General features: G+C 35.7%; 9 protein-coding genes across 9 annotated transcripts; 4 read left to right on the forward strand and 5 right to left on the reverse strand. All coding sequences in view use genetic code 12, as the record gives it.

Annotated features, from left to right (window-relative positions):
• Nucleotides 1–791: 791 nt before the first annotated feature.
• DASC09_052470 (histone acetyltransferase) lies at nucleotides 792–3842 on the forward strand (the record flags this gene model as incomplete). Its single annotated transcript, XM_064998846.1, has 1 exon — nucleotides 792–3842. One exon carries the CDS (start codon nucleotides 792–794, stop codon nucleotides 3840–3842), a length of 3051 nt encoding a protein of 1016 aa, XP_064854918.1.
• Nucleotides 3843–4126: 284 nt separating this feature from the next.
• On the reverse strand, nucleotides 4127–5272 carry DASC09_052480 (SUN domain-containing protein; the record flags this gene model as incomplete). Its single annotated transcript, XM_064998847.1, has 1 exon — nucleotides 4127–5272. The coding sequence occupies one exon, from the start codon at nucleotides 5270–5272 to the stop codon at nucleotides 4127–4129; it is 1146 nt and encodes a 381-aa protein (XP_064854919.1).
• Nucleotides 5273–5769: 497 nt separating this feature from the next.
• On the forward strand, nucleotides 5770–6290 carry DASC09_052490 (uncharacterized protein; the record flags this gene model as incomplete). The annotated part of the gene is made up of 3 exons (XM_064998848.1): nucleotides 5770–5788; nucleotides 5858–5952; nucleotides 6174–6290. 3 exons carry the CDS (start codon nucleotides 5770–5772, stop codon nucleotides 6288–6290), a joined length of 231 nt encoding a protein of 76 aa, XP_064854920.1.
• Nucleotides 6291–6925: 635 nt separating this feature from the next.
• On the forward strand, nucleotides 6926–9766 carry APL5 (Apl5p; the record flags this gene model as incomplete). The annotated part of the gene is made up of 1 exon (XM_064998849.1): nucleotides 6926–9766. The coding sequence occupies one exon, from the start codon at nucleotides 6926–6928 to the stop codon at nucleotides 9764–9766; it is 2841 nt and encodes a 946-aa protein (XP_064854921.1).
• A 162-nt stretch (nucleotides 9767–9928) lies between these two features.
• Nucleotides 9929–11914, reverse strand: DASC09_052510 (exonuclease 1 family protein; the record flags this gene model as incomplete). Its single annotated transcript, XM_064998850.1, has 1 exon — nucleotides 9929–11914. One exon carries the CDS (start codon nucleotides 11912–11914, stop codon nucleotides 9929–9931), a length of 1986 nt encoding a protein of 661 aa, XP_064854922.1.
• Nucleotides 11915–13795: 1881 nt separating this feature from the next.
• On the reverse strand, nucleotides 13796–14722 carry GLO2 (hydroxyacylglutathione hydrolase GLO2; the record flags this gene model as incomplete). Its single annotated transcript, XM_064998851.1, has 2 exons — nucleotides 13796–14611; nucleotides 14675–14722. 2 exons carry the CDS (start codon nucleotides 14720–14722, stop codon nucleotides 13796–13798), a joined length of 864 nt encoding a protein of 287 aa, XP_064854923.1.
• Nucleotides 14723–15085: 363 nt separating this feature from the next.
• DASC09_052530 (F-box protein) lies at nucleotides 15086–16803 on the forward strand (the record flags this gene model as incomplete). Its single annotated transcript, XM_064998852.1, has 2 exons — nucleotides 15086–16686; nucleotides 16779–16803. 2 exons carry the CDS (start codon nucleotides 15086–15088, stop codon nucleotides 16801–16803), a joined length of 1626 nt encoding a protein of 541 aa, XP_064854924.1.
• A 742-nt stretch (nucleotides 16804–17545) lies between these two features.
• Nucleotides 17546–18031, reverse strand: DASC09_052540 (uncharacterized protein; the record flags this gene model as incomplete). Its single annotated transcript, XM_064998853.1, has 1 exon — nucleotides 17546–18031. The coding sequence occupies one exon, from the start codon at nucleotides 18029–18031 to the stop codon at nucleotides 17546–17548; it is 486 nt and encodes a 161-aa protein (XP_064854925.1).
• Nucleotides 18032–18518: 487 nt separating this feature from the next.
• On the reverse strand, nucleotides 18519–19733 carry DASC09_052550 (CUE domain-containing protein; the record flags this gene model as incomplete). Its single annotated transcript, XM_064998854.1, has 1 exon — nucleotides 18519–19733. One exon carries the CDS (start codon nucleotides 19731–19733, stop codon nucleotides 18519–18521), a length of 1215 nt encoding a protein of 404 aa, XP_064854926.1.
• Between the last annotated feature and the right edge of the window lie 67 nt (nucleotides 19734–19800).

Below are 19800 nucleotides of genomic sequence, written 5' to 3' on the forward strand. Positions count from 1 at the left end.
TGCTTTAAGAATTAATCACATCACCGGTTATGAGCACGCGTCTCATTGCCTATAACCAATAACTTAAACCATACTACATAACACTCATCCGCCCCTATGGCGCAGTTGGTGGTCGCGTTACACTCATATATGTATTGCAATGTAAAGGTCCCGAGTTCGAGCCTCGGTGGGGGCATTGAGTTGATGTTTTTTTGGAAACTCAAATATTAATTTTTGTTATTCATCATATCCTTATTAAATTTGATCACATCTATCCAAAGCGAATTTCATAAAGACCACATTTGAGTGCACAAACACTTTTTGCCTACTGTTTTCAAACTTATCAGTATACATTTTCTAGTCAAGACCTTACTTTGATTTAGTACTCAAAAATGTAATACTTATCGCGTAGATATTCAAGCTACATTAGTATCACAAATATAATAATATCTTACCACAAAATCTGAAAAATGTGGTTTCCAAACTATCGATTCTGGCAGTATCGTCATAATCAAGAAGAAGGACAATACGCGATGTGCCGACCTGCTGGTAGGTGTCTAAGAAAAAAGAAAAAATTGGGGCCTCCCGCCCGGGTAAGAATGTTTATTATGCGAAATGTATGAACGGTAATCATCAGATAAACAAAAAACTGGCATTATTGTTATTATATATTATAATTAACATATAGAATCTTCAATATTGTTACAAGATCATCAATCGTTACGCTGTTGATATTGTTAATTTTTCTTTTCGATTACGAAAATCACAGCACAGCATAATTCCAGTACATCAAAATTCCCCCTCCATGCCAAATGATAACCAGTGATCCAAAAAGTCAACAACAGTTGACTACTCCATCCAACATTGACGAAATAAAAAAACAAAAGAAACTTAAAAGTTTACTTAAGAAGCTACAAATACCCGATAACAAGACTTACGAAGTGATCACCGAGAAAATAATAACAACCGCTTCATCCACAGATCCCTCTTCCGATTCTAATAAGCTCCGTCAGCTTAGAAATCGTGATCAGATCCAACTATCGGCTATATCTGACCCTCTACTAGGGGATGATAGAAATGGCAAAGCAAAGATAAAACTAAAAGATACCAACAACAAAATTTCATTCAAATCAAATACTTTGGAAATATCCTCAAATTTGGAAAACCTTATCGTGAAAATAAATTTGAAAAAGATTGTTGGCGATAACTCCATATTTAATACCAGTATCCTAAACGATATAAAGCTATTAGATGATAATAATAAAGATGAATACGATGAGTATGAAGATGATGATAGTTTTGATGTTACAGAATTGCCATACCGTGGAGCCCTTGATATCGACGACGCTAGCACCTTGAAAACTCAGCCGAATTCCCTTGATAGAAAAGCATTCGAGAATTCAATGAAAAGAACCCAAAATTTAAGAATCAAAAACAGTGATGGAACCTTAATAAAGCCTTGGGATCAAGATTCATCCATTTATAAAAAAATTGATTGCATTCATTTTGGTGGTTTTGAAATTGATACCTGGTATGCTGCTCCATATCCAGAGGAATATAATAAACATAAAGTACTTCATATTTGTGAATATTGCCTCAGGTACTTCTCATCATCATTTGTTATGAAGCGCCATTCTTTAAAATGCCCGTTAAACCATCCTCCCGGAAATGAGATTTATAGGGACGTGAATAATCGACTCGCGGTATTTGAGGTTGATGGGAGAAAAAATGTATTATATTGTCAGAATTTATGCTTATTGTCCAAGCTATTTTTGAATTCCAAGACTCTTTATTTCGATGTTCAACCGTTTGTGTTTTATATTTTGACAGAAATTGACTCACAAAATAATTATCATTTTGTGGGCTATTTCTCCAAAGAGAAATTGTCATCTACAAATTACAACTTGTCGTGCATTTTGACATTACCAATTTATCAACGGAATGGATATGGAAATTTTCTAATTGACTTCAGTTATTTATTATCAAGAATGGAATTTAGAGTTGGGACTCCAGAAAAACCTCTATCAAATTTCGGCCTTTTATCGTACCGAAGTTATTGGAAAACAGCATTAGCTTATAGAATAAAACAAATTATGATTGATAGCGAAATCTTCACCAAAACATATCAAATATTAAAGGAAAATAAACAAATTACGGAAAATAACTTTAAAGTTTTGGAAAATTATAAATATCAAAATCCCCTATTAAAACTAACCATCCAAGATCTCTCAAATACCTCAGGTATGACTCCATCGGATGTGATTTATACTTTAGAAAACTTGAACGGATTAATGAAAGATCCAATAACTGGAAAATATGCCATCAAAATCAATATCTCAAAAATCAATGGAGTGATCAATAAATATGAACAGAAAGGATATGTCCGCGTTGATCCTGATTTATTATTATGGAAGCCATTAATTTATGGACCTTCTGGTGGCATTTCTGCCAAGAGAACAGATATCGATATTACCAATGAGCCCACAAAACCAGATGGGGATAGAGTATCAAATAATGATAATCCAAATTTAATTTCATTTCTTGTTAACTTCATGAAGGACGATATTGAGGATATTCGAAATTTGACGAAGCAAACTCTTGATGAAATTGTGAATCGAATAAGGATTTTAACTCACGTGGACTTTGAAAAGAAGAATATGATTATAGATGAAGAGGACGAAAAATTATTAAAATTGGACATCAAGGCTTTGATAGAGAAACATCAGAAATTATTAGCTTCCGACGAGGATAAGGAGGGGCTACTCAAAGCTCTAGAAAATGAGCAAGAAATTCCAATAATGAGATTAATAATGTGTACCAATGTGTATAATGCCAATGGCGATTCATTAATGATGAACAATAAAATCAATCAAGATGGCTCTTTTAACGAAAAGAAGAAGAAAATAGTTATTGACGATGATGATGAGGAGGAAGAGGAAAAAGAGGAAGAAAAAGAAGAGGAAGAGGAAGAGGAAGAAGAAGAGGAAGAGAATAAAGAACAAATAAATGGTAACCGAGTAGCTATCGAAAATCGTAATCGGTATGAGCCAAGTGGAGATGAAAATGAAGATCTGATAGAAGAAAAGAATAAAGATGTTAACGAAACGAAAAGTAGAGATGATGATGCTAAGAATGGAAACGCATCTGTTTTTGGAATACAAGAGGTGGAGAACAGAGGCGAGTCAATTGGGCTGGATGTAGGATATGAAGATGAATTTGCTAGAGATGCGGCAAGCCAGCTAACACAAAACAAGCCTCAGTATGAAGCAATTGATGGAAATGACCAAGTTGATACAGAAAATGGATCCACTTATCTTGATTATTATGACGAAACTTCCGAATTAAGTCCTTTATCCCTATCTGAGCGGTCCGCGTCACCTTTTGAAGAAGATAAAAGTATATCGAAAAGTAAAGGGAGTATTCAAGAAGAAGGCCTCTCAAAATCATATGCGGAAAAAGATGTAGCAGGGAGGATGAGAAGCTTTAGGGGAAGAAATGAAGATCTAAGGGTTAGAGAAAAAGGAAAATTCAGACCCAGTTTTGCGAATGGCCAAGACGTGAATGGCGGGATCCCGAGTTCTAAAGAAAGCACCAAGAATCATCAAAGAACATCTAGCAGGAGAAACAGAGGTAAAAATATTAATATGGATGTTGAAGAAGAGACTATTTCCAGGAATTTGAAGCGAAAAATTGGAAGTACCATTGGAGAGTCTGAGAGACATTCCAGCAGTAAAAATCAAGAATCAGAAGTAATCAATGGAAAAAATAATGGTAATATGGCAGAAACTGCCGATACTCCTCCTGTAAAAAGAGGCAGGGGCAGACCCAAGGGAAGTTTCAAGAAGAAGAAACTACACAAATAGGGAAAATAAAGAGACGAATGGGATATGATTAATGCGGTAACGATTTTGTAATATACTTTTTTTTTTTGTTTTTTGTGTCTTTGTAGGCTACAGATGATAAAGCCTATTGGTCTGAAAATAATAAGATGAATCTAAAATAAATCTAAATAATAATAAAAATCTAAAAATACAAATGAGAAAACTTCCAACCATAATTTTGAAATTACGGGGAGATTTTTTTTGGAAAAAAAGAATAAAACAAAAATTGTGGGCTAGAGCCCCAACAAAAAAAAAGTCAAATAAATCTAATAGAAAACAAAGTTGGCGGTACCACTGGTGACACTAACAGTACAACCGTCAGTTCCATCACCGTTATAAACACCATTAGCGTAAACACAATCTCCCACAACACTGGCACCATCAGCAGCTTCAATTTTCAAAGAGTAAGATGGCGGAGTCTTGTTGTTTGGGTTTGGAATAATACTCAAGTAAGTGACACTATCGGTCATACCAGCGCCGGCAACGACTGGTGCCCAGTTACCAATACCACTTCCATCGGTACCCCAAATACACCCATCTTCAACATCGACACCAGCATCATTAATGTAATATTGAGAGGATGTACCTTTGCTTTCCCATTTGAAGTAAGTACCAGAGTTAACAACGGACATTGGTTTGGTGGAGCCCGCAGTCAATCTAGTTGGGACAACCATGTTTTCGGAACCTGGATAGTCTGTTCTACACAAAGAGACAACCTTATCGATTTGAGAAACAGCATTAGCAGTTTGTTCACCCCATTCACACAAGTAGTCATTGTCGGTGTTGGTTCTGTACAACTTCCCATCCGTGCAAATCAAACCACCACGGGTTTCACCATCACTTGGTTGAGAGGATGGCCATTGGGTCTTGGACATACCGGCTTGACAAGCATAAGAACAATAGTAACCACTTTGACAGGAAGTTTGAGTGTTACCGTCTTCGTTCATAATGGAAGCCCAACCACTGAGTCCAACCCAATCAAGGGAAATTACACCGTTACCAGTCGGGACACCAGCAGAACAATCAAGGACACCATCTTCGAATTTAACATTTGGGTTAGAGAACGAAGATAAATCACCATCGATACTTGAAGAAGAGGAGGAGGAAGAAGAAGAAGAAGAAGAAGAAGAAGAAGAGGAAGCAGAGACAGAAGAATATGAAGCAGAGGACGAAGAAGAAATTGTGGTGGAAGCAGAAGGGACAGTGGTTGATTTTTCAGAATTACTAGTATACATAACATCAACATAGGTGGTCAAAGTGGTAAGGGTTGTTGCAATAGCACGTTTATGATTATGTCTAGCTTCGTGCACTTCATTGCTTGTGGAACGTTTATGATATTGGATATCTTTGGAGTGAGAAATTCCAAAATTAGATAATTGTAGAAGTAAATTAAAATATAATGAAGATTTCATGTTTTGTCGTTCTTCTTTTTTTTTTTTTTTTTTGTGAAGGCAATAGATCTAAGGGTTTAGGGTATTTTTCGATGGAGTTCAGAAATTAACGAAAGTTAAATACTTGAGAGAGAGAGAGAGAGAGAGAGACGATGACGGAAAAAAGGAATGTGGAGTATATTTTATTGGATTTCAATCTTTGACAAAGGAAAAAAAAGGAATGATATTTCCGTGGAATTCAAATTCTTATAAAGACTCGACCATGTTTTGCGTTGATGTATGTTCAAGTTTCAGGGCTGCAGCAAGCCCGCAGATTAGGTGAAAAGACAGCATACACCTAAAATATGAAACAATAAGCGGTTTCTTGTGCAAGCTTTTATCAGATTTGCGTCAGTCAGTAGATACACTTGTACGTATCAATTGACATTATTACCGTAAACGCATATAATATTTGCGTTCAAGAGGTCGATGATCATCGCAAGTCTGGAAATCATTGTTGCAAAAAAAAACTTTGTAACATGCAAGAAAATCAATTAAGTGATTCAGCTAGTCCTTAAACAACCTCATACACAAAGTGTCGGAAAAAGAAAAAATTTAAAATAATAGAAGCCTCGTTGAGAAACTTGGGTGGGTATAATTTTGCAAAATCTTGGAAAAATGTTTCCCTAAAGATAACATACTCCAATAATAGTGATTCGAAGGTATGAAACTCCAATGAGTTCATGAAGATTCATACTCACAGTTGCGTGTATCTGGATAGCATATAAGATATAGTACACATAAGTATAGGAAGTAACATTAAGGTGGTCCTATAGTGAGTGTACAACAAAGGAAATCCTTAGAGAAATCATAAGATGAGAACATGAAAGAATACCTTTTGGAAATAACATTCGACTAAGCATCATTCGATGAATTATATTAGAGATTATGGGCCAATTATTCCAAGTATTTCATATTTTCTAGGAGTGATGATTTGGTCTCTGTGATTGAAATTCAAAGCCTTTCAAAGAACATGGGATCTGATATATTCAAGAACTAATTAATGATATTTTAGTCTCTCAAATTAAAAATTTACAGATGTCCTTGAAGGAACCAGAATATTATATAAGTAAAATGAATTTGTTGCTGATATTAATAGAGGTGTTGTAGGACAGAAAAAAGAAGAACATGAAACTCCTGCTAAAAAGAACATACATTATCTGATATGATCACATTTTTTTCAAAGAGGCACCATATATATATTTTACAATTGATCTAGTTTCTAATTTCATCACTTACATTTCTTTAAATTTAAGTAAAACTGGTGATTTTTCCCAATATTATGACTACATCAAGAGTTTGCTGCCTAATAATGCTGGATAATTGCTACCTTGAGGTAATTTTAATATAAATCGAGCAGTAAGATATGTAAGAGTCTGCCAATATTTTTTTTTACGAGTGATAAAATATTAAAAAGCATGCTAGATGTTTGATGAAGCAAGACTAAGACTAAGTATTACATATATGTATCTATAGATATTATCCTTACAATGTTGGTTGATGTTGTGCCCTCCGACGGGTAAGGATGATTTTGCATTGGGCGAAAATACGTAGAAACAAAATAGAGGCACGCGCCATCGACACCATCCACGAAACGATACACAAGTTGGTGAGCACACATCAGAATACCAAAAAATGTCACTCAATCCTGGCGAAGATGTTAAATCTCGTCTAAGACCATTTGGTATTGTGTTTGAGAAATCCCTACGGGATTTGATCAAAGGGATCCGGGCCCACAAAGAACCAGAAGCACAATCGGAGTTCTTACTAAAAGCCATTACCGAGTGCCGTCAAGAAGTAAAATCTTCGGACATGGATCTCAAGACAATGACAATCTTGAAGCTTTGCTATTTGGAGATGTATGGTTTCGATATGTCGTGGGCCAATTTCAACGTATTGGAAGTGATGTCGTCTTCGAAATTCCAGCAAAAGAGGGTTGGGTATTTAGCAGCGGGCCAAGCTTTTAGAAACGAAGAAGATGTTTTAATGCTAGCGACAAATTTATTAAAGAAAGACTTGAACTCCTCATCAAGCGTCGAAGTGGGGGTTGCTCTCAGTGGAATTTCGTCAGTGGTCAATCCAACGTTGGCAAGAGATGTCACTGATGATATAATAAAAATGTTGAATCATTCCAAGCCGTATATCAGAAAGAAAGCGGTTTTGGCATTATATAAGATCTTTTTGCAGTATCCAGAGGCCTTGAGAACCTCATTTGATCGACTTTGTGACAAATTGGATGATGAAGATGATTCGGTGATGGCAGCCACGGTAACGGTTATTTGTGAATTGGCGAAGAAGGCTCCCAAGAATTTTGTGAATTTGGCTCCAAGGCTACATGCCATTTTATCTACTACAAAGAATAACTGGGTCATTATAAGATTGCTTAAATTGTTCTCTTCATTGGCGAAAATCGAACCAAGGCTAAACTCAAGGTTGATTCCAAAGATTTTAGAAATTGTTGAAACGACGGGAGCAATGTCATTGATTTACGAGTGTATTAATTGTATTGTGGTTGGAGAAATGTTAGACGATTCTAACTTGGACGTTGCTCAGATTTGTGTTGATAATTTAAAGCCTTTTTTCACCGCCACTGATCCGAATTTGCAATATGTAGGATTGTTGACCTTGAACAAGATTGCAACAATTCAACCCCATATCATTTCTGAGCAAAGCAAGGTCATCATTGGCTGTCTTGTTCATCCTGATTTATCTATTAGAAAACAAGCTCTTGATTTATTGGAATATGTTGTATCCGAGGACAATTTGGAACAGGCGGTATCGATCTTAATTAATGAGTTGTTACCAAATAACACTGCTAATAGTAGCAATGAGATAGTGTTGGATGATGATTTTAAAGTAAGTATTATCAATAGAATTCTTGATTCATGTGTGTTTAGAAATTATACCAACATATCCGACTTTGATTGGTTTATCTCTGTCCTTTCAGATTTGATAAAGATCTCTGCCGAATACAATCTTCATGAAATTGGTCCTAGATTAGGAATCGAGTTTAGAAACGTCCTTGTGAAAATCCCATCAATAAGATCGGCAATCATCAATGACTGCCTAGTTGACTTGGTTCAGGATGAGTTGGTCGTTAGCAATTTACTCGGGTGCATGCCAGAAATCTTATGGGCTATCGGTGAATACTCTACAATGATCAATGATCCAAATTCCTTGTTGTTTAACTTGCTGGACACTTTTCAAAATGGAATTGTCAGTGGTGATGATGCGTTTGAAGAAACCGGAGAATACGATAAAACTTTAGTGATTTTGATCCCTACTCTTGTTAAGATCCTCAACGCCTATGCTAATGGCAATTCGAACTACATGTGGAATTATCAAGAAAAGCAAAAGGTAATGGCACAACTTACCAGGATTATTGATTTCCTCAATAAAACATCCGTGCTGAAGAACTTCAACGTCCAAGAACGGTCAATTGAATTCCTCGAGTTCCTCAAACTTTTGAAAGAGGCGATGGAAGAATTGCTGGATGATTCTCTCCAATCCCCTCTTCTCTTATCACAGGTATTGCCATCACTATTCAACTCTTGGGAATTGAACCCCATTGCCAAAGACGTTCAGAAAGCCATTGCGGTGCCTGATGAACTTGATCTAGATGCGGAAATTTATCCTGTTGATGGGTCGTACTCTGACCCCGAGGATGGTTATTTAAAATACCGTAATCCAGAATATTATAATGCAGCCAGTGATCTGGACATATCTGATAGTGAAAATGAATTCACAGCCTATTCCAACCCATTATTAGGAATCCAGGGTAATGGAGTAGACAACGATGGTATGTACCATGATGATGTGGATGAACTTATAATGGAAGATGACACAGAAGCTAGAGAAAAAAGAAGATTGAAACGTTTGGAACGGCAGAAAAATGATCCTTTCTATCTTAAATCCGAAGATGAAGTCAATGTATCGGTGTCCAAGGATAGTTTTATAGAAATGGATCTGGACAATGATATTAAAGCATCCACTAAGAAAATCACCTCTAGCAAAACAGTGGGGAAATCAAAGACAAAGAAAGTAAAGAAGGCCAAACCGGTGGTCCTAGCTGAAGAAGTATTATTTTCAGGATCGGGATCTGTTACTGGCTCAGCAAACGATCTCAGCGCAATTCCTGAAGGTTCCAAAACCAAGAAAAAAACCAAGAAAAATATTTTGAAAATCGATGCCTCAGGGCTCGAGAATTTCGATCTCAATGGGTCATTAGAACCGGAATTTAGTCCTCAGTTAGAGAAAGAAATTGGTTATGTAGTGGAAGATGTTCCGGATAATACCATCACTAATAATAATGATCAAGGTGAGTTGGTGGTGGTGTCAAAGAAAAAGAAGAAATCTAAAAAGAAGAGTGGTGATGAAGACGGTACCAAAAAGAAGAAGAAAACTAAGACGGACGCTGAGGGAAATGTCATTGAAGTTAAACGAAAGAGCAAAAAGAAGGTAGTTAAAATACAGTAGTGTGCTATTAGTCGTCGCGATATTAATAAATGCATTTATTGTTTATAATATAATCAAATGAAAAAACTGAGATGACAAGAAAAGAAAAAACCAGAAATATGACATAGTGTATTTTCTAATTTTTTTTGTGAAAGACAAAGAGAATTTCGGAATCTAACTCATTCATTCAGTATATGAAAAACTTTGTAATGATATTTTGCCCACCAGAGCCCCGCTAATCGAATGACAGTCTTTAGCCGCTGGCTTAGGCTTCTGTACTAAATAACTGGACAATTTATTCCCTTGATGGGGCTTATTATTCATTTTCGCCCCAGTCAATGACCTTTTTGGCTTAGTATTTGGGGGTTTTCTTAGGCTGTTATAGGTTGCCAGTCTAACTAATGGTTTCTTTTGTTCATTGATATTGCTAGTATGGTTTGATGCAGTGTATTTGAACTTGCTTGAGAGTGAACTAATTTGAATGTTCGAAGATTTTACCTCATTATCACTAAATGATGCACCATCAATATCACCATCAGAGTCGATAATTTCATCATCTGATTCATTTATATTCATTTTGTTTTCCACAACAGCGCTAGTAATTTTTGGAATATTTTCTTTTTCTGTATCAGATATCGGTTGAGTAACTTCTGTAATGCTGAAATTATTTTTGATTGGTTGTTGACGTTCTATTGATATTTTTGAAGTAGGTTTCTCGTTAGCAGATTTTTCAACATCAGTTACTGTTGTGTTGTCTGGTGTATTGTAATTCAGTTCCTCAAGGCTCTTTTTATTTACCTTGATGGCAAAATATTTGCTTTTTGTGCCGTGTTTAATTTTCTCAACCCCACCTCCGAATTTATTGATTCGATTGTTAATCATCGAAGTAATATCAGCCTTTACTACTGGCTTAGTTGTCTCCACTGTATTAGTGAATAGTTTATTTGATGATGATCTCATCACCAGTGGTTTGCTATCGCTGGTTTGTGACGAACTAAAGAATTTAAAGGTATCGATGGTTCTTGATGGTTTTGATTTGATAGTCGGCGAGGAACAAGATCTTTGAACTGTTCTATTATGTTTATTGATATTACTGTTTATATTTGCCTTCAGGTTCATGTTCATCAAAGATTCTTCTCTAGATACCAATAATTCCTTGGTCATTGGATGTAAATTTCCCAATGCTACTCCGTAATGAATATCTGGATCTTCATGTAGGGTTCCAATACACTCACCAATGAGTTCCAATTCGTCGTTTTCAATATCAGGTGGTATTGGATTTAAAGTAGTCATTTGTAATTGTTGTGGATCGAATACTCGGGGATACAAGAACGAAGCATCTGCTCGGCGATACTCTTCTTCAAATTCCTTGGGTACAATCATTTTATCTAACCTTAGTTTCAAAAGCACTCTGTCCATTGACTGATAATGTCTGACTGCTTGTAATGATTTTTTAATCCCCATTTTCGGTATTCCTGAAGTATAATCACACCCACTGATACACGCTGCCATTCTAAATTGGCATGGAGTCATTGTCCCAAGAGTGTACCCAGGAACTTTCTTGAAATTTTCCCTGCGGATTTCAATCACAGTATTCTCTTTATCATTGAACTTGGTCAATAATTTTTGGCATCCAAACACTAGCAAATCTGAATCTTCTGACATGATGGCATCAACTTGACCAGTTTGTTCCAAGTACACCATTTGAGAATCGGCCTCATAAGGGGCCACCACGTAGTCAATAGATTGCAATTTCAAATAATCGATGATGGTTTTGGCAATTTCTGGACTTACATCAATACTTTTACTCAAAAAATCATGGGCGCGTTTATGATCCCCGTTGCTCAAGTATTGTAGTCCCAATTCTTTATTCGTCTGACGCGATTGTTTCCGCGAGTCTTCAGTTTGGGATTTCGAGGCAAAGTCGTCCCCATCGAATACAAAATACGGCTTTATGTTGAAAACTGATAGTAGAAGCCTTATTCGACGCTGGAAGAACTGGAGATATTTGAAAGTGGGTTTGTCGTGGGCTAGTTCATAAGTGCAAGAATATACTGCTCTATGAAGCCACGCGTAACCGTCGATAGCAATAGTTTTACCAGAGTATGCTCCTAGAGACTTGGTTTCTTGGATTGGCTTAAGAACTGGAAGAAGACCTGAAACCCCCATCCTTTGGAAAGATCACAGTTAGGATGTTTAAAATGGGGTTGTGGGTAGAGGATTTGAAGTTTTTGTTTACATCGAAATATTTTTTTTTTTTTTTTTCCTAAAATATTAGTATTTTTTGACGCGTTTAACACAAAAAAAAAATCCAAAGAGGAAATGCAAATATCAAGAATAAATAGTAGGTGAAGGAACTATTATATTAGCTTTTTAAGATTAACTGGTTATCAAAAAAATATCTAGAGTTCTCATTCATCTATTTACGACTGTATCATTTATTGACTACATCCCGAACTTTATAATAGTGTCAAATCAAATCAAACACAAGTGTATTAAATAAAGAATAGAAATTCATTAAATTCTCATTGAGAGGAAGAGAATTCAAACAGAGAATCGATAGCGAGATTCTATAAAATGAAATAAATTACAAGATATAAAAGTCTGTCTTTCTCTTTAACAGGACACATTTTAAGTACAAATCATGAGCTTGCGTAGATTGAAGAAGAAAAAAGGATATAATTCAATATTTATCAATATATTATAGATAAAAAATTTCAATCAAATGGATTATAAAAGACTTTCAAGATCCTTACCGGCATCGCAAGTGCTCCAGCCCACCTTGTTCTTCCTGGAAAGCAATGGAAGTTTGGTAATTGGTGTTGATTTTCTTATGGATCACTAGTATATTTTGAAGAACAGCGGTTATTGTTAATGATTAATGGTGACCGTGGGATACTTGAATAAAATGGCAGAAATGGTGAATATTTATACTTGAGAAAGGGTACACAGCGGCAACCGCGTCAAAACAGGATGATGCTAACATTTGGTGATGAGCAATAACATATAATTTTAAACACCATGTAGTTTCCTGAAATTTTGATAAGATCCCAAAGATAAGCAGCAGCAGTTTCACAATATTACATAATGTTTTTACCCTGATACCATCATCAATATGACTACGTATATAAAAGAATAACTTAGAATTTGATGAATTACAAGGCCGGATGAATGAATGAATGAATTGTATATTAACGAGTCACAGAGGTTCTAAATAACATGCAAGCCGGGCATTTCATGCCGGTCTTTCTAATAGGTAAGTAAAATACTATAACTTTCTCACAACCTCACACTCCTTGCTTTAAGAATTAATCACATCACCGGTAAAAAACTCAACAATCAAGATTATTAAGGAAAAAAGGTGCAATGTGAAAATATGAGATGAAGTCACTAGTGAATTACCCATCACTAGGAGCTTCATGAACTGAGATGGAGGTCTTTGTTGAGGGGTTTTGGCACTATATCTCAAATACTAAGTATTTTCAAATTAGTGACCATCAGAATTCTGGGGGATAATAAAAATAAAAATAATAAAAATCAATAAAATAATTAAATCCAAGTAAAAAAATAATTCAAATAATCAAATAATCAAATAATTCAAATAATCAAATAGACCAAATAATTCAAATAAGTCAAAATAATCCAAATAAACCAAATAAACCAAATAAACCAAATAAATCACTAAATAAATCAGGCCGGGTAATCATCACAGGTTATTTGCAGAATATGAGATGCGAAAAATATTCCTCTCAAGCTCCATCCTTATTAGCTCAGTTGGTAGAGCGTTCGGCTTTTAGAAATAAGGAACCGAAATGTCCAGGGTTCGAGCCCCTGATGAGGAGTTTCTTTTTTGCAAATTTAATATTTGAAATTGAGCAAATGCTTTCCTTTTTTAACTCTAACTTTTTTTTTTTTTTTTTTTTTTCTGTCTTACAACTATCGAAGTCTTTTATACTGAGTTAGATAAACTATGATACTTTCTTTCTTTATGTTTCTAGATGACAGACAAGACTTTATTAAAATTGACCATATTGGATTGCAAAGAAAAAACTAAAATTTGTTTTTCATAGTACGGAGAGTGTCCATAATTTCCGACTGGGATTTCCCTTGGCCCTTCGTGGCAATCAAGATCTCCGGGTCATCTAATCTGAAAAATGGGTTAGCATCGAGCTCGTCCTGTAAATTGAACATCCCACAAGTGAATTCTTTCCCTGTGAATTTTGATATGTAATTACTCAATGCTATGCTTTTAGGCATGACGGATTTAGCAAATTCAGCATTGCTGGCAGTGTATTCATGACCTGGATAGATCTTGGTTTGTTTATCAACGTTATCCGGGATAGTTTCCATCATGACTTTAGTCATCTGCGCCCCAGTACCTTCAAAGAAACGACCGTTACCTAGATGGAAAATGGTGTCCCCAGAAAATAATACTTTTTCACCAGTGTGCTTATCGACAGCGTACCAACAAATTGAGTCCATGGTATGGCATGGAGTATGGATTGCTTGGATTTCGATGCTGGTTCCTAAAGATAAGTGGTCTAGATGTTTTGGGGTGAGGGTTACTTTCGGAGAGTCTTCTCCGGCGTATACTGGTAAATCCTCGCCGTAGATCTTCTTGAAGTACTCTAACATACTGGTATTTCCATCCGAATGGTCATAATGATGGTGAGTGTTGACGACTGCTGTGAACTTGAGCCCCGAGAATTTCTCAGCAAGCACTGGAATAACCTCTTCAGGTTGAGCAGGATCGATCACCCACGATTCTTTTGTCTTGTCATCGGTTAAAATGTAGCAGTAGTTATCTCCACGGCCCCATCTCATTGGGATGTAATCGACATGCATTTTTCTAGCGAATTGAAGAGTCTAGACCATTGTTAATACCTAAATTCAGTGATAAAAGTATACAAGATTGTGTTATATGCTCACATTTATCGGTTTCGGTTTCCTGTAAAAAACAGAAAGATTTCTCAACATAAAGTATAATACTTTAGGAAACTGATCGATCCGACAGCTCTTGGCTATATCTATCACATCATCATTTTTCTTGTATTTTTTTTTTTTTTTTTTTCCTCCAATTGTCCCCCGCAAGAACCTATGCAAATCAGTTAGTAGTGGTAACACCACCAAAGGCTCAGTAAACCTCAGGTAACATTTGCAATAGAAATATTACAATAAATTGAATACTGATTTATTGCAATTTTCCTTCCCCCCCCCTCCTCCTATTTTCGAATAATTGTTTCCAGATATCGTGTCGATATTTCCTAGGGGTGCTGGACCCGGTACACTTCCCCACACAATAATGAAATCACAGAAAATCACAAAGAAGTAACAGATTAGATGAGAAATCTTTGTTTAGCCAACAATATGATAGATAAATTGCCCACTGAGATCATTCATCAGATCATTGATCTTTTGCCTACGCAGGATATACTCAGCATTTGTTTGGTATCCAAGCGGTGGTATCGGCTTAGTTCCTGTCACTTGTACCGAAGCATAATTGTCACCGACAACCATCCTTTCCAGATCTCCAGATATCAAAACTTTGGAACAATCTTAATTTACAATACTCATCGGGACTTAAAGAAAACCACTACCACACACAGCCGGATCGAATTGTTGAATCGGTCTTTCAATGACAATCCTTCACTTATTACTCTTGTGGAACGATTCACTACCGACAGAAAGAAAGTGTCAAATGATCTAATACTTCTCTTGAACGCCATCTGTACAAAATCATGTAACTTGAAGTACTTGGAATACCCGCTATCATGGTTCAAGGATGTAACATGGAACATTAATTCAAAAGTAATGGCCAAACCAGTTCTTCGGAACATTTTGACGCCCAGTTTCAATGATATCGAGGACTTGTCTGCTTATTCCAACTTAGTAGTCCTCAAGGTTCTTGAGTCAAGAATATTAAACTCCGATAATCGAATTTTTAAACCTAATGAGTTAGATATAATTAGGAATTTGAAATCTTTAGCCATTGAGGACATATCGTTTGCTAAAAAATTGAAGGAGATTTTTGGACAGACGCAAGAGAAAATCAATAACTTGCGGTCATTCACGTATAAAATTGATTGCTTATCAACTTTCCAGAAAGATAAGTTTGACTTTGACGTGATTTCCGGGGTGCTAAACTTTTCATGCATCAAGAATTTCAAATTGATTATTTGGTACACCGAAAATATTGAAAAATATGTGTTAGATTTCCTTGAGAAATTGAATCCACATTTGATCAACTTTGAGAACTTTGAATTGAAAAGAAATATCATGGCGTACACTATTGAGTCGGCCCATTTTAACAACACTTTTACACTAACAAACATAAACTATATGCTGTTTTTCAATAGCAACTTACAAAATCTCAAGATATTACAATTGAGTGGAAATTACGTGAATAAAAGCTTTATAGTGGAAAATAATAAAGATTTGTTTGCTCAGAATTTCACCAACATATTTCAAAATTGCCAGAATTTGAGAGTCCTAATTATTGATGAGTTTATAAATATCAATAACAGCAGCAAATTTTTGAAGTTTTTATATAATTCTATTGAGGATGCTACCATTCTTCAAAATCTTCGTTCCAAGTTGAAAAAATTAGCGACTTTTGGTTATTATCTGTTTTTCATTGATGCTTTTGATGAGGGATTCGATGAGAATGTTGATTCTACGGAATATGACATAATCAATTACGTGTTGGGGGAGCTTCGGTTGAATTATTTGAAATTTAGTTCTCTTGACGATCCATCATATCATTTCTTCAAATTTGATTTGGAAAATGGTGATCGGTCTGGTTTTAAAGAGAGAGTGAATTACATTAAAAATCTTGAAAACTCCATTGATATTCATACCAAGTTCCATCACAAAGAAAAATCTTGGAAGTTTCGTGACAAGTGCAGTTGTCACTCGAAAGATTATTTGTGTATTATCGATTTGTTGGTTTCAGCAATGAGGGAATCTCTCCGAACTTTTGTAGAGAACTTGAATAATTTGGAGTTGGTGATCTTGAATGGACTATTTTTTGAAGTTATGCAAGAGACGAAAACTTTTGAAGTATTATTTATATAGTTGTTAACGATTTATAAAGTTATGAATAGATGATACTAATTAATTATTGCCAGTCTGCTAGTAGTACAGATCTTCTAACATGGCTCGATGGCCTATAACCACAAATAAATACACTACTTTTGTAGCTTTTAACGATCAATAGTTACTACTATCATGTATATAGAAGTATCAATATTAACAAAAAAATTCCTGTTTATAGATTATTAAAGGTTTACATTTACTTTATATTTATTATTATCATTACATTAATATCTATAAACCAACATTTAGTTTTACGTCCAATCCAATCATGAACCCTGAAGCTATTACCTAGTCATCCCCAATTGCAACTCACCACGAAGCCAACGAAAACCCTGGATTCGTCACTATCAAGGAGCTCAAAGAACTCAAAGATATGGTCTCCAGTATATTGACCATGTTGAAATCCTCCGTCAACGCCGCCAGCGAGCATCTTGTAACCGAACCAGTTCAACAATTATGATGATGATTATGATGATAATAATAATAATAAAAAATAAATTGACTAACCATAAGAAACCCACTTAAAACTTAATAATAATAAAATATGATAATGATGATGATTATAATTAATTTGGCTATCAAAGCCTAAAAGAACTGAACTGAAAATAACAATTTTGTTGAGAACTGGAATTGCAAGAAAAACAAAAAACAAATTTCAATAGAGATGATAAAACTATTGATGAAGATATGAAGCCATAGAACTTTTCAAAGCGCAAGAACATATTCTGGGATGTCATTATTAACATTGATATTGACGCTACTAACGGTATATGATACAGCACCGGGTTTTGATTGATCTAACTTTGGACCTTGGTTGAAGTTGATTGTATCAAACGCTTTTGTTTGGACAGCCTTTTCACTACTGACTGTAAAACTGTAGGCAGAAGAGTAAGATTTTGGATAAAGTGTTGAGGCAGAGGGGATGACCTTGTAGTTGGTAGATGGGTTTCTGTTGGCATTGGCCGCCACTTTCTCAACGATCAAGGTTGGAGAGATAACAGGAAAAGATAACGTAGAAGTTGACATGGTATATCCCATTGATGATGATAATGATGCTGAAGAGGTTGGTGATAAAGTGACGAGATCTGTTTCTTTCTGAAACCTCTTTTCCTTTAGGTTGACATTGGCCAAAAATGCTGCCGAGGCCAATTGAACGAGGGTGATGGAAATAAAAAGAATGAAGGTTCTCATGCTGATAGTTTCTCTCCACGTAGTAGAAAAATAGAAACAGAATAAAAAAAAAATACGAAAAATGAAGAATTAAAGATTAAAAATTAAAAAATGTCAAAGTTTCTGGGCATTTTATGAGAATCTGTGCCATCTTATAAATGAAACTCCGACAATGCACTCCTCAAGTACGGGACATCATGCATGTGAGGTTACCAAAAAAAAAAATAAAAATAATATCAAATTCCTTAATTCAAGGAATCTAAAACATTTAACAACTAGGACTATTTCATTGTTTAATGACACAAAATTATTTAAGAAAACAATAGGAAATAATAAAAAATAAAAAATAAAAAACAAACCAAAAGCAAACCGAAACGGATAGCGATCCGCCCATAGAATAAGAATGTTACTTTGGTATCATTATGAATCAGTGGTTTCTGATAAATAATGGTAGTAACATCAGACAAGCAATAAGAATTACAAATAATGGTCATAAAATTTCTACAGATTATTTTTTATCTGCTGTTTTAGTTTCTTCATCGTCTTCATCTTCATCATCACTGCTAGTGACAAGGAAAGCGTCATCGGTAATTGGTTGAGGTGGAACATCGGTCAAAGGTTCCCACTTACTGGCCCCACCTTTCTTAGTATCAACTGGCTCAGAGCTGCTTTTAGAATTTTGATTGGATGGCGGCTTAGCATCACCACAAACACTCCCAGAATTTTGTGGGTTTGTCGCATCGACAGTTTCCAATTTAGAACTAACAATAGGTACATCCGGCAAATCTTTATCATTGTTAGTCAATGTGATTGTAGAAAATTGTTCAACAGGCATGTCCCCCTCATATTCATTTCTTTTGAACGTTGCAGAGCTTCTTGCGGAAACCGGTGGCGATCCCAATGAGCCTAAAGCTCCAAACAATTGTCCGTCTTCATCATCCTTGATCTTTCTATTCTTCATGGTATTTATACGAGTAGTCTTGTCAATGCGACTCTGACTATTGTGTAAGCTTCTATTAGGTTTGTATCTGATACTATATTCCTCATCACTATCATCGTCACCTTGTAATTGCTTGGTGATGCCGCTGAAGAAAGTGCCAACTTTTTGTCTAGTTTCCTCAAACCCCTTTTCAAATTGTTTCTTTAACTGTGGTAAGTCCTCATCCAAAAATTGATTTATAACGTCCGGTTCTTCGGTATTGGCACTTCTAGTATTTGGTTGAGGATTGGAACCAACCTCAGGTTTATTGAACTCTCTTGCCAATCTTCTTGCCAATCGCTCATCTTCTTGCATTTGCAAAGACTTATGACGGTTCCTCGAAGGCACTGGGGGCTTTTGTTTTGGCTCAGGAACCTCAACTTTTGATTCAGGATCAGATAAATACAAAAGTGCGTTGAAGGCAGGATTCAAATCCCCTTCACTGGCGATCAACACCGCATTGATATATTTTTCTTCCATGTTAGGAAAAGCATCCTGTAAAGTCTTTTTGGCCTTTTGTCTTGGTGATAAAGGTCTAGGAGGTCTTGGAGGTGGTTTTTCCCCCAGTTTCTTCAAAATCGATGGCGATTTGGAGAGATTATCTAAAGGTTCCGTCGGGCTGCTGAGCTTCTCCGGTGATGGAGTATGATTGTCATTGAAGGTGACTTTCTTGGACCCAGAATCGTCCAAGGTTTCAGCGACTGTTTCAGGGGCACTTTTCTTTGGTTCTTCCTCAGCGGACATATCGTTATGATTATCTTTATTTTTGTTTACTTGAAAATGGCTGTCACTCTATTGTTATCACAAGAAA

The sequence above is a fragment of the Saccharomycopsis crataegensis genome (genome assembly GCF_037102585.1).
Source record: "Saccharomycopsis crataegensis DNA, jcf7180000000087, whole genome shotgun sequence".
Classification (NCBI taxonomy): Eukaryota; Fungi; Ascomycota; class Saccharomycetes; order Ascoideales; family Saccharomycopsidaceae; genus Saccharomycopsis; species Saccharomycopsis crataegensis.